The sequence below is a fragment of the Bombina bombina genome, chromosome 2 (assembly GCF_027579735.1).
Source record: "Bombina bombina isolate aBomBom1 chromosome 2, aBomBom1.pri, whole genome shotgun sequence".
Classification (NCBI taxonomy): Eukaryota; Metazoa; Chordata; class Amphibia; order Anura; family Bombinatoridae; genus Bombina; species Bombina bombina.
The window spans coordinates 493,542,876-493,557,256 of record NC_069500.1 but is presented as its reverse complement, the minus strand read 5'-3'; the positions used below and the strand labels follow the sequence as shown (position 1 = coordinate 493,557,256).

The 14,381-nt window shown below is 42.2% G+C and overlaps 1 protein-coding gene across 1 annotated transcript in view; it reads left to right on the top strand.

Annotated features, from left to right (window-relative positions):
• P2RX2 (purinergic receptor P2X 2) overlaps positions 1–14,381 on the top strand; it is a 176,857-nt gene that overhangs the window by 151,362 nt on the left and 11,114 nt on the right. The window contains exon 9 of the mRNA XM_053700556.1: positions 1,562–1,652. Within this exon, the coding sequence (XP_053556531.1) occupies positions 1,562–1,652 (91 nt within the window). The remainder of the gene's footprint in view (positions 1–1,561; positions 1,653–14,381) is intronic.

Genomic DNA, 14,381 nt, shown 5'->3' with positions numbered 1-14,381 from the left:
AAAATGCTTACATAATTTTAATTGTGAGAAATGCCCAGGGAACTCCCCTGTCCCTCCCACATTCTGAAGCGGTATTTTATTTTACAATAGAGCAAATAAAAAGTGCAATGTAGTTTGTAAAAGATACAAAGAAATATACAGTATGACCAGTATGATCCTATAGTACAGTATGAAATATGAGCCAAATTAGTTAAAGTAACACAGAAACTTTTAAAACATAATCAGAATTTGTAAAATCATTACTCTGTCTAAATCTAAATGCATTCAAAAGAAAAAGTGCGCAACTTAAATGTAATAATATTGAAAGGACCCAATCTTAAAGGGACATTCCAGTCAAAATTTAAATACACATAGATTAATTACATATTTGACTAGAAATATATTTGCACTATACATGTATTAGCAAAAATGCTTCTAGTAAAAGTTATCACTGTTTTAGTGTTAAAAATTTTCTCTGCATGTGAAGCATAACTTGATATTGTCACTGCATCCACATTTTAAATAATGTAGCTGCTCATATCATCACTGGGGCTTGTAGTAGCATGTCAGCAATTGACAAATTGAGTCATTACCAGATGGTACAAGCACCTTAGGCTCTCTGAGCAAGTGCTATGTTTAAAATGCTGGTGCACGGTGCATACTTAAATACACTTTTGAAACAGCTATAGCTTTTATTAGAAGCATTTTTGCTAATGCATGTATATTACAAAATTGCTTCTATTCAATACCGAAATGCACCCATGTGGTTTTCAATTTTGGCTGGAATATCCCTTTAAGAGTAAAGTTAAATAAAGCACAAAGTATACGTGTAACAAAACTCTTGTGTAATGCAGAGTATACCCTTTAGAGAAGTATAGCAAAATTTGCCTGTCTAGAATCTTGTAAGATCTTGCAGTGCTGAAGGATCATTTTAGATCATCTCATCTGAGCTGAGAGGTTTATGGGAGGCATCTCTCATATCTCTGGGACTTTCAGGTTTAACCCTTTTCTTTTAAGCATTCAGTGAGTTCAGCCCCTGTGAAGTCTGCACTATAATCTCTCTCTTGTATCATCAGGCTGTTCGAGAGAACAAATTAAAAAGATCATTTTAGTACCTCTCCCCTACATTGGGAGAGAGGTACTGAAAGTATAGGTGGCTGTTTTAAAAGGCAACCATTGCTATTTCAAATGTCAAAATAAAGATGAAGGAGCTATTTTTAATCAATTTAATTAATTCCAACAGGTAAAATGGATAATTGGGAACACATGAAAGGGAAGAAAAAATCACAGTACACTGTCTTTTTAAATAAATCCTTTCCAGTTTACTGTATCCCAATTGCCAGAGAAACTGATCTTCTGTAGAATGCAATAAAGCCATCTTGGTAAGGCCCCAACATTTGCAAAGAGAAATTCTTCATCGGGTTCCCCCAGCCCACAGCCAGCCAGCCAGCCCTCTTCCTATTACCGATCACCTCTCCACCTTGATAATTACTATAGAAGAGGTGGAAATCACATTCCTCACTATATATTTCAGCAGACACAGAGCTTAGACCCTTAATTTCTCCCTCTTATTTATTTTCAGGTTTGCCAAATATTACAACAGAGAAGGCAATCAGACTCGCGTCCTCATTAAAGTGTATGGGATTCGTATTGATGTCATTGTGCATGGACAGGTATATGCTTTATCCTCAATTGCACCACTCAGTAGGCAGTCTCTCTTTTGTCTTGTATTAGAGCATAATTCAAAACCGTTTGACTAAAAAGGCACATTTGTGACAACCAATTGCACACTTTTCCCCTGAATCAACTACATTTTTTTTTTACCAGGAAGCTTTGTAACATAGTCACAATGCATGCAGAATTATAAAGAAGGATCAAGGGCATAACCAGTTTAGTTAAAGTTCAAAATCTATTTAAAGGGACAGTCAACACCAGAATTTTATGTTGTTGTAAAAGATAGATAAACCCTTAAAGTGACATTCCGGTCAAAATTTAATTGCACATAGATTAATTACATCTTTGAATAGAAACATATTTGCAATATTCATGTATTGGCAAAAATGCTTCTAGCAAAAGTTATCACTGTTTTAGTGTTAGAATTTTTCTCTGCACGTGCATGTGAAGCATAGCTAGATATTGTCAATTAACAAATCGAGTCATTACAAGATGGTAAAAGCACCTTAGGCTCTTTGAGCAAGTACTGTGTTCAAAATGCTGGTGCACGTTGCATACTTAAATACACTTTTAAAACAGCTATAGATTTTATTAGAAGCATTTTTGCTAATAGATGAAGATTACAGAAATGCTTCTATCCAATACCGAAATGCTCCCACGTGGTTTCCAATTTTGGCTGGAATGTCCCTTTAATTACCCGTTCCCCAGTTTTGTATAACCAACACAGTTATAATAATACACATTTTACTTCTGTAATTACCTTGTATCTAAGCCTCTGTAGACTGCCCCCTTATTTCAGTTATTTTGACAGACTTGCATTTAAGCCAATCAGTGCTCACTCCTCTGTAAATTCACGTGCATGAGCTCAATGTTATCTATATGAAACACATGAACTAACGTCCTCTAGTGGTGAAAAACTGTCAAATGCAGAGGTGGCCTTCAAGGTCTAAGGAGTTATCATATGAACCTCCTAGGTGCATATGCAAAATTGGTGATAAAAATAAATTGGAAAGTTGTTTAAAATGACATGCCCTATTTGAATTATGAATGTTTTTTTTTTGGACTTGACTGTCCCTTTAAAATCCATTATAGTCGGAAAACGACATGCTCTTATTTGTTAGATCATGTCATTTTAACACTAGATCTGCAGGTCCTATGATCTAAAACTCTCTGTCCAGGTGAGATGATCTTAGAAGTCTCACCAGTACGGCGTAACTTCGCAAACAATTTTAAAAACACAAATTTTACAATGAGAGATGTTTATCTCACTATACTACATTTACACACCAATCAGCAAGCGCTACCCAGGTGCTGAACTTAAAATGGGCCGACTCCTAAGCTTTCATTCCTGCTTTTTAAATAAAGATACCAAGAGAACAAAGAAAAATGTATAAAAGGAGTAAATTAGAAAGCTGCTAAAAATTGCATGCTCTATCCGAATCATGAAAGAAAAAATGTGGGTTTAGAAATAGACTGAAGAAAATTAAGCAGCATAACCCCGAAGGGGAGAAAAGGCACAATGTAATGCTGAGTAACCCTTAAAAGGTAAACAGTAAGCATAAACATAAGGCACTCTTCAAATAAGCGCTGAAAAAAAAATGTAAAAAGGCTTACATAGCAAATTACGCAGCAGATAAAGAGTTAAATAAAATTTATATCCTAAATTTGAAGCCTTGCTACACACTGAGAAATGTTACAGCAACAGGAAAGTATTATAACACAGAAAAGGTGAGCTAAAAAGTGCAAACATTAACCCACATGAGAGGTCTGCAATATTTCTTCACTGAGAAAAGACCTTTCACTGCCTGACGAATGACACCTTGCCTGCCCCTCGAACAAGGCCACCCTCAGCATTTGCGAGGCCCTGGGCAAGACAACTTTGCAGAACACTCAGTCCACCTCCCTTTGTCCCCACCCATGCATGTCCCATTCACTGTATGTCCCAACCCAAATATATATATATATATATATGTGTGTGTGTGTGTGTATATTTATGTACTGTATATTAAATATATATATATATGTGTGTATGTATATATAGTATATACATATCTGTATGTATATAATATATCTATATAGATATATATATATATAGATATATATATATATATATATATGTATATTATATATTTGTGTGTGTGTGTACTTTATTAGGTACACCTTGCTTGTACCAAGTTGGACCCCCTTTTGCCTTCAGAACTGCCTTAATTCTTCGTGGCATAGATTCAAGGTGTTGGAAACACTTCTCAGAGATTTTGGTCCATAGTGACATAAAAGCATCTTGCAGTTGCTGCAGATTTGTCGGCTCTATATACATGATGCAAATCTCCCATTCCGCCACATCCCAAAGATGCTCTCTTGGATTGATATCTGGTGACTGTGGAGGTCATTGGAGTACAGTGAACTTATTGTCATGTTCAAGAAACCAGTTTAAGATGATTTGAGCTTTGTGACATGGTGCATTATCCAGCTGGAAGTAGCCATCAGAAGATGGGTACACTGTAGTCATAAAGGGATGGACATGGTCAGCAACAATACTCAGCTAGGCTGTGGCGTTTAAATGATGCTCAATTGGTACTAAGGGGCTCAAGGTGTGCCAAGAAAATAACCCCCACACTATTACACCACCACCAGCCTGAACCGTTGATACAAGGCAGGATGGATCCATGCTTTCATGTAGTTTACGCCAAATTATGACCCTATCATCTGAATGTCACAGCTGTAATCGAGACTCATCAGGCCAGGCAATGTTTTTCTAGTCTTCTATTGTCCAATTTTGGTGAGCCTATCCAAATTGCAGCCTCAGTTTCCTGTTCTTAGCTGACAGGAGAGGCACGCAGTGTGGTCTTCTGCTGCTGTAGCCCATCTGCCCATCTGTAGCCCATCTGCATCAAGGTTCGACGTGTTGTGCGTTCAGAGATGGTATTCTGCATACCTTGGTTGTAACAAGTGGTTATTTGAGTTACTGTTGCCTTTTATCATCTCAAACCATTCTCTTCTGACATCAACAAGGCATTATCATCCACACAGCTGCTGCTTACTGGATATTTTCTCTTTTTTGTATCTGAGTATTTCTAAGGTTGGTGCCTGTGATGAAATGTGATTTGGAACATCGTTATATACAAAACCTACGGATTCTTTACTTGACGCCAGAAGCTTTCATCCCAGGCACCAAAGGAAAGGATTCTTACCTCTCAACTCACCCGGGTCATTAGAAATAATAGTGAGATACCCATGATGCAAACCCAATTAAAGGAGATGGAAGAGAAACTTGTGGAAAGAGGTTATGCGAGAGAGGAAATACGAGGAATCCAGGAGAAATTACTTAACACGGATGTCGCCATGAGTACAAACACTATGGTCATGAATAACGCTGGACAACTGAATATGGTCATCACATATTCACCTAAGTGTGAACATCTGACAAAGGCTGTGCGGCGACATTGGCCGGTGGTGGAGACAGATCCTACACTCCCATTTCAGAGGACACCTGCCCCCAGAATAGTGTACCTCAGGGCAAACAACTTGAGAGACCTGTTGGTTAAGTCTGATCCTGTGAAACATTACATGAAAGAGACATGGCTAAAATCGGCCAAGATGGGCTGCTTTCCATGTGGAAGTTGCATTACATGTAATGGTATGCTTAGGGGCAACACATTTCAACATCCGCATAATAACCACAGATTCAAGATTAACCATTGGCTATCATGCACAAGTACCTTTGTAATATACATGCTGATATGCCCATGTTCAAGGGTCTATATCGGTAAAACGGTGACAACCTTTAGGGAACGGATGGCCAATCATCGATATGCCATACGTGAGGCCCTCACGAAAGATGAATCCGATCAGCCAGTGGCACGCCACTTCTCTAAGTACAAGCATGATGTCTCAAGCCTAAGATCTTTGCTAATTGGCCATGTGCCCCCCATGTCAAGGGGTGGTAACAGGGCTAAGAAATTAGGTGTTAAGGGGCCTTAACACCTCCCTGGATTTTAGTCCTTTCTACTGAAGTCCATGCCCCAGGATTGAAGGCATATTTCCTCTACTCTGTTCAATGAGACTCCTACACTATCAATGGCATCATTCAATGGGTTCTCACTATCCATCAAAGTTTCTAACCTGGGCTATAGAGGCATGAAGCACTGTTGCATTTTTGCATTTTCATGTCTCTTTATAAATAAGACATATGGTTTCAGGTTATATTCTTAGCTCTGGTTGTGTAACATATAGCACTATTTATTAATTTACATTTAGTACTATTACAAATACTTGTTATAAGCCATACGATATGTAAATGTGAATTGTGTATATTTTAAATGTTTTATGCATTTGAATCACTTGGTATTTGCTGTTTCAGGTGAAGGCTTACTGCGATGTTATTATTATCCTTTATGGGATTTGTTTTGCACCTTATTTGGTTGCGCATCGCTCTATTATGCCTAGGATACTTGTATCAGCTTTACTGTGTGATCAGTGTATATCCTCCTTTGCTTGTTTACTTGTGATCGCGGAAGATATCGTTTGTTTACAGACGTTGCCATTCTGTATGTCGGTACATCTTGATGACGTCATGTAGATGTGTCTGATGGTGGTACGCTTGTGATTGCAGTGGCAATTAGATAAGTATAAAAGGAGCGTGTATATACCTGTTTGTCATTAGTTTTAGGTTACCTGTTGTACCTGTTTGACATTTGACAAAGGCACAGCAAAAAAAGACCATTGAGTGCCTGTACCTCTGGATTAATTTGGATACTTTCTAGCAGTGCACCGTGGCATTTTTGCTTATTGGTGAGATTGTGCTGTCCTTTCTGGGATCTGTATATATATATATATATATATATATATATATATATATATATATATATATATATATATATATATATATATATATATATATATATATATATATAGATATAGATATAGATATATGTACTGTATATTATGTATATATATCTGTATTTATATATATCTATATACACACACACATATATATTCATATATATGTATGTATATATATATATATATATATATATATATATATATATATATATATATATATATATACACATATACAGTATACAACAGAAGTGAGTACACCCCAGTGCAATATCACTTAAATGTCAAATTATTCAAAATTGTATAACCTAACAGTAACTGCATTACATCTAAGTAGGATATGACCTGTTATGTCTTCAAGTTCCGGCCCTTTCATAAAGACACATTAACATTTTTATAAAAACCAACCCCATAAATAAAGACATCAGACATAAGAATTGGTGTAACTTGGCCGCAGCTCCTTTATTCAATAAATAACCTTTTAGAAAAAACTTAAATAACTAGATAAATAACAGTGCAAATATTGTAATAACATTGTATTTAAAATTACACATAAAGCGGTGCTAGTTCACTCTAATATTTTTTGATATGGCCGTCATTCCATCCACTGGACCCAACCGTGCAAGTGAATAAGCCCGTCAGCGATAATCAATATAAATCTCTAAGGAACCCCTTGCCCTTAGAGATCCCCAACTTGAATTCCACCCCATGGGAATGCAAAATACCACCACCATAACAATTAATCACATCGTACGGTAATTGTAAGGACTAGAACCCCCGCCAACCAACTGCGACAAAAACATCAAGAAATACAAGATAACAAAATTAGGGACGGGTGGGAGGGAGATGCTCCTGACAATTATTAATAACAACTGCTGCCTTTCCCACTCAGCCCCAACCTTAAATAACCTCCTTCCAGCTCCACCCTTAACTCCTCCTATCCCTCATCAGGCCTCTTCCTCCACGGTCAAAGCTCCCTCCGGCTAAGTTTTGCACCGCCTCCAGGAACCACTTGACCTGTTATGTCCAAGTTCCGGCCCTTTCATAAAAACAGATAACTAAAATTTTTAGAAAAACAAACCAACCCCATAAATAAAGACATCAGACATAAGAATTGGTGCAATTTGGCCGCAGCACCTTTATTCAATAAATAGCCTTTTAGAAAAAAACAAATAACTAGATAAATAACAGTGCAAATATTGTAATAACATTGTATTTAAAATTACACATAAAGCGGTGCTAGTTCACTCTAATATTTTTTTATATGGCCGTCATTCCATCCACTGGACCCAACCGTGCAAGTGATTGAGCCCGTCAGCGATAATAACATAAGTCTCTAAGGAACCCCTTGCCGTTAGAGCCCCCTAACTTGAATTTCACCCCATGGGAATGCAAAATACCACCACCATAACAATTGGCCATATCCTACTGTAATTGTTAGGACTAGCACCCCCGCCAATGACTGGCCTGAAACCCCAGCCCAGTCCCGCCAACCCCGCAACTTCACACAAAGCCTCTTTAAATTCGAGGATAAACAGCTGCAGACCAAAGTCATTTAAATGCACCCCATCTGGCAAATAAAATTCACCCTTTCCAACCTCCTCTAAATCTGGATGATGCACCACTGAACCTCCAATCCTCCGGACAAAAGACCCCATAAGCTTATTAACTTTTCGCCTGCTTTTGTCTAACCTCTCAGGGTCACAAGCCGCCCTCCAAACCATCCTTGGCAAAATGTCCGACCACACAATCCGCAGTATAGGTTATAACTCAACCAATCTCCCAAGATCCCGCTTCATGCTCCTCACCCATTCCCTCTGGGGCACAAAACCAAGATCATTACCCCCAGTATGGACCAACAAAACAGTCAGAGGTTGAAACTGTCTGCAGTAATCCACTGCACGGGACTTGGGAATACCCAACTGCAAGCCATCCTCCTTCACCGCAGCCGCTCTCCGTGCCTAATAAATAAGAGTGGCCGACCAACCACAACCACTCCAAACCTAGAACACAGAAATAAGAATAAAAAACACCCTTCATTACACACCCAACTAAGGTTGGACATACAGGCGGAACCTGATCCCTACCTACCAATGCCCTTAACCACAGTATCAGACAAACCCCTCACTGAAGCCTCAGTTGCCGCCCCAATGCAGAAAGAATGGGACACAAACTCCCCTGAAGTGAACCCCAATCCTATCAATGACTTATTAAGGACCGCCCTAAACTGGAACTGCGACAAAGGCCTACCATCCTGGTGTACCAACAATGAACCCCCAACCATGGGGTGGACACCCAAATAATTCCTCAAACAAAGCCAAGGACAAACCTTCAAACCACTGGGGAAGAGGACGACCATCCGACCCTTCCCCACTTGATCCGTTTTACTCCGCCTCAGAAATATTTCGACCTTGGAATCATACAAGGACACATCTGAAAAACCCAAACCACCCATGGAAGCTAAATTTTTACTCACCAGCTCCGAAATTCAAAAAGCCCCAAAAAAGGCAAAAACAAAAGCCAGACAGAACAAACAGACTTCAAAATCAGACACACACACTACCACTAATGCACTGTAAATACGTTGCAGCAGTGAGAATGTAATTAGACGCCTCAGGAAGGGACCCAGCCCTTCTTCAAGCCCTTCAGGACCTGTCTTACACAAAAGCTTTTTGTAAGATCACGCAAACCCAATAGCTTAAAACGGAAAGCTAACGCAGCCAAACGCCTATGCATAGCAGAAGAGGACAATTTTTCGGACCCCCACTCCCACATCCATTCCAACAAGAATAGCTATAAAAAAGGAAAGCTAACGCAGCCAAACGCCTATGAATAGCAGAAGAGGACAATTTTTCGGACCCCCACTCCCACATCCATTCCAACATGAAACCAGTAAGATCAGAATCCCCTTCATGGATCCCTTTGGAAACCAACTGAGATTCCCACTCCCACCACACTCTGGAGTAACCCACCCAAGTACCTGGCGCCAGCAAAGCTTTTACCAGTCCAGCCAAATCTCCACCCCAAGCCGCCACAGGGAACTTGGGCACAGACAACCCTCCACGTCTGCATGAGGGGCCAACTCCCGGAACCGCTGCCACTGAAAACAGAGTCTGCTATAGAATTACAAACACCTGGAATGTGTTTTGCCTTGATGCAAACATTCATCCGCAAACATTTCAAGACAAGCAAACGTAACAATCTCAATACAGGAAGAGACTTTGCCATCAATGTATTCAACACATACACCACTCCCATATTGTCCGAATAAAACACAACAACCTGGTTGGCCAAATCCACCTCCCATAAAAACAAGGAAACCACAATCTGAAAAAACTCCAAAAAGACCAAGTTCTTAACCAAACCCAAAGAAGACCATTCAGCCGGCCACTCAGCAGCACACCAGTGGCCCATAAAATAGGCCCCAAAACCACAACCACCCGCTGAATCAGTCACAAGACCCAGCTGCTCAGACACCCTAACCTTCTGAATCAACGTCGAACCATTAAAACCCAGCAAGAACCACCTCCAGACCTTCAAGTCATCTTTTAGCTCCTTGGAAAGCCGCACAAAATGATGTGGCTTCACAACCCCAGCAGTAGCCAACGATAATCTCCTGCAGAAAACACTCCCAATTGGGATAATTCTGCATGCAAAGTTCAATTTGCCCACCAAGGAGCTCCCAGAGCGTGACTTTCTTCGGCAACAACGACCGATCAATAACCTCCAAAAGATTAGAGACCTTATCACTGGGAAGCCTGCATTCCATCTTAACAGAGTCAATGGTAATGCCCAAAAAAACGAGTGACGTAACAGGTCCTTCAGATTTTTCAAGTGCAATGGGCACACCAAAATCAGATGCCACCTGGTAGCAAACATCCCTCAAAAGTTTACAAGCCCCCAAGCTGGCCAGTCCCACAAATAAAAAATCGAAAAGGTAGTGAACCAATGACGAAAGGCCCGACCATTCCGCTACAACCCATTCAAGAAATGTGCTAAAATGCTCAAAGAGCGAATACGAAATGGAGCACCCCATAGGCAGACACAGATCAACATAGTAAGAACCATCAACACAACAACCCAACAGATGGTGTGACATCTGGTTCACAGGTAACAGCCGAAAAGCCGCCTCAATGTCAACTTTTGCTAACAAGGCAGAAGGACCAGCCTCCCTCACCAAGCTAACAGCCTGATCAAAAGACGCATACTTGACAGAAGACAACTCCTGAGGAATACCATCATTAACCGATCCCCCTTTTCTTTCCAGGCTCCCTTTTTGGAACCACCCCAAGCGGCAAAATCCTCAAATCAGCAATGGGAGGACCATCAAACGGACCAGCCATGCAGCCCAAAGACACCTCCTTCTAAAGCTTTTCACGGAACATCCCCAGCCAAAGGCAAGCAGATTTTAAATTACTGTGAAAACCCCCACAACCCCCTTGGGACTGAATCACAAAACCAAACTGAAAACCATGAAACAACAAAGCCGCCTGACAACCCCGACACCTAGCGTACAGAATGAGCCAAGGCTCTATCGTGCCTAACTTCACCAGAGTCACCCCCTTTTTCAGATGCATCACCAGTCCCGCTAGGCTTACCCTTGCGGAAACACTTTGCATAGGGTGGGAGCCCCCACACCCAGAGCATTCGTGTTTAAACTTGCACGCAGCTCCCCATTTGCAACATTTTTCATTATATGCAAAACAATACCCTCTCTTAACCAACGCCAGTGACCCACTTGCGGAGGAGCCACCAGCTCCCGACCGAAAGGACTGTGAGGCTCTCAAAGGCGTCATTATCTTGAGCCATAACCCCATGTCCCGGTCGTCCTACTTCATATCCGGTTTTACCGACAACCGCTGTCTAAACTGCTCATCGTAGGACCACCAGGCCATACCCCTGTAGTCCTCTGAGCAGCTGCCACTTTATCCAGGTAACAAAACAATGCCATGTCCTTTTTAGAGTCCTCTGGGATCTCAAAAGACTGTTCAAGTGGAAGAAGGGAGAACAACTTAATAAATTCCCTCATATATTTTTTCCTCACCTCAGACGTCAAATACATACACAAGGGCCCGATGGAGCAGAAGCAGGACGGAGACATAGCTGTATCAGCCACCCTCAATTCAGCCCCCCCGACCGGTTTAGCAACAACACTAGTGGACGCCTCCGAGACCCTTGTACCGCCACAGGGACACCAACGTCCTTGACTACAGGTAGCGTCTCACTGCGAGCCTCAACCCTCCCTAAAACTGGAACACCTGGTGCCTCCTCCACAGGAACCCAGGCCCTCTCCACTGAAGCTCCAGGAGCAGCCGTGGCCCCCTCCAACTTCAAACTAGCCACTACCCTACCGGCCACCGAATCACTTTCAACTCCCCTAACACACTCCTCAACCCCGCCTCACCTGTTGAAGCCTCTGCTGAATGCTGTCCACTCGAGAAGCCGTTGGGCACTGCCTGGAGCCCGCCTCTGCGTTGCTCCGTAATCCATTGGTCACCTTCGGTTATCATGGCAGCCGCCCGCCAAGGCTGATCCTGAAAAACAGCAGCACATGAATACATATCCAGGGGAGGAAAACCTCTACCTCCCTGTCCCCCCTATGCAGGTTGGTACCCCTAGCCGTAAGAACACCCCTCCCTCTCTTAGGGGCTCTGCCTCTACCACTTCCAGACCAAGCAACCTCTGCCACTGGCCGTCGCCGTGAACTGCCCCTATTTCCACCAACATAGTCACCAGGTCTACCAGGCCGTTTCATGCCCCCCACCACCCCGAGCAGCAGCTGTATATAACCTGGCCCCACTCTGATCCCTGGCCACCTCCACCACCCTGGCCGTAACACCCCGCCTCACCTGGCTTCCTCCAACAGGCTGAACCACCTGCGGCATGCTGTCATCAGGCTCCAAATGAATAGACTCCGTCCAAGAGCCGTGTAGGCCATCAAAAACATCTGCCGCTGTGGATGGACCAGGCTGAGGCCCTGGCCATTGCTCAGCGGAACTAGGTTCTGGAAAAGAAAAACTGACGTGTGATGTACATCACCATCCTCAACCACCCTGGAAGTAACAGCAACCCCTGAAGGAGCCTGGGGGCCTACAGGCCTAACCCCAGAAAATGACCTATCCCCCCTCCCCCCAAAACGGCCAACAGGCTTATCCTGAGCCCCAGGAGAGGGGGGATATACTTTTCCTCAGACAAATTCAAATATAAATCCACAACCCCAGCATCAAACTCGAACTCATCCTCCTCCTCCCCAGACCCATATTCCACATCAACAAGGACCCCTTTAGGCCTCTACACACGTTCAACTACACCCACAAAGGATTGCCCTCTTTCAAGGGCCCTGAGGCTGGTAAGGACTGTGCTGTAACCCACAAACCTTCCCCTTCACTACCGCTATCCTCCAAAGGAAAATGCAGGCCCGCCAAGGCCATCATCCACCCGTTGCCCAGAAGGCCCCTCCCCCTCACCGTGTGCCACCTTACCAGTACCACCTTTTCCCTTGGTGGTTTGCCTAGTATAGGCCCTCTGCTCCGGTTCCTTGCTGCTCCCCCTCACTGCTGATGTCACCTCAGGCGGCTCTACAGGGACCGCATCCACCTCCGCCTCTGGATCAGCTGGCCTCTTAACAGAACTCGATCCGACCTTCCTTCCACTTCCAGGATGCCGGCCAACTTCAGGACTGAGCCAGACCGGAGGCTTCGAACGTCTCGTGGACTTCTGACAAGTTACTATCTGTTCCTCCACCGGATCCGATGGACGAGCTCCCAGCAATGAACGGACCTGCGACTCCAAACAGGTAGGTACTTTTTCTTCCGTAGCCTCCCTGAGGTCTCCTCAGAAGATCCTCTACCTCAGCCATGATGCAGGCTGAACGTTAAAGCCATGCAGTTACAGTCTGCTCCTGACAATTTTTTTTTTTTTTAAATCAAATATTTTTATTGAGGTTTTTGTGCAAAATAATATAACAAAACATATGTTCTTTCGCATATAAAACAATTACAGGTATGTAAAATGCAGTAAAACAGTGATGAACAAGTTTATCAACCTTTCCACCTGGACATAGATATGAAACCTCAATTTTTCGATTTAAAGATTTTATATACCTCCCAACTAATCTATAGGCCCCTCTTGGACCTATACTCAATAGCTCGTATCACAGGAGGACATTAGAATTAAATAGCGCCACTCGTGGGCATGGTGGATAAGCATATATATCCAGTTAGCGGTGAGCGGAATAAATACCGCTGAATAATTCAGCAAGCCGGATGAATTGAAATACCATATAAGCCTACTAAAGATATATAATGTATAATATTCAAATTAGTATTTTGCAAAAAATTAAACCAGATCAAGAGCCGCAATTGAAAACTAAGAGATCCAGTGCAACACACTACAGGTTCAAAGTGAGATGCATAAGTTGACCATAACTATGTCATGTGAACACACCCAGTGGAGGCTCCTCCATTTGAGCACACTCGCACGTGCCCCCCTCAGCATCCCAGAAGAAAAGAAAAAAAACAGAAAAAAATATATAATTTTTCCAATAGCCCCCTATTGAAAAAATTATATTTTTTTTACCCCCAGAAAAAAATACAATATAAGCTTTTTTTTTTTTTTTTTTTTTAATTTCATTTATTTAATGATCTGATCATGATCATGTAGATGTAAAAGTGACAGTATAAATAATATTATACAATACAGTATTAGCCTGTAGCCTCAGCCTGCCTGGCCCCTGTACTAAATTTGTCTATCTAAGACTAAGCTAAGCCCTAACTGCACGTGCGATAGGCTAAGCTATGGCACTGTGCTTTGCGCATTCTAAAATCGCCTGCTGCGCAGCTCCCATACTCCCCATCCCCATAGTTAGCTGTTCGCACACTTCAGCCTGT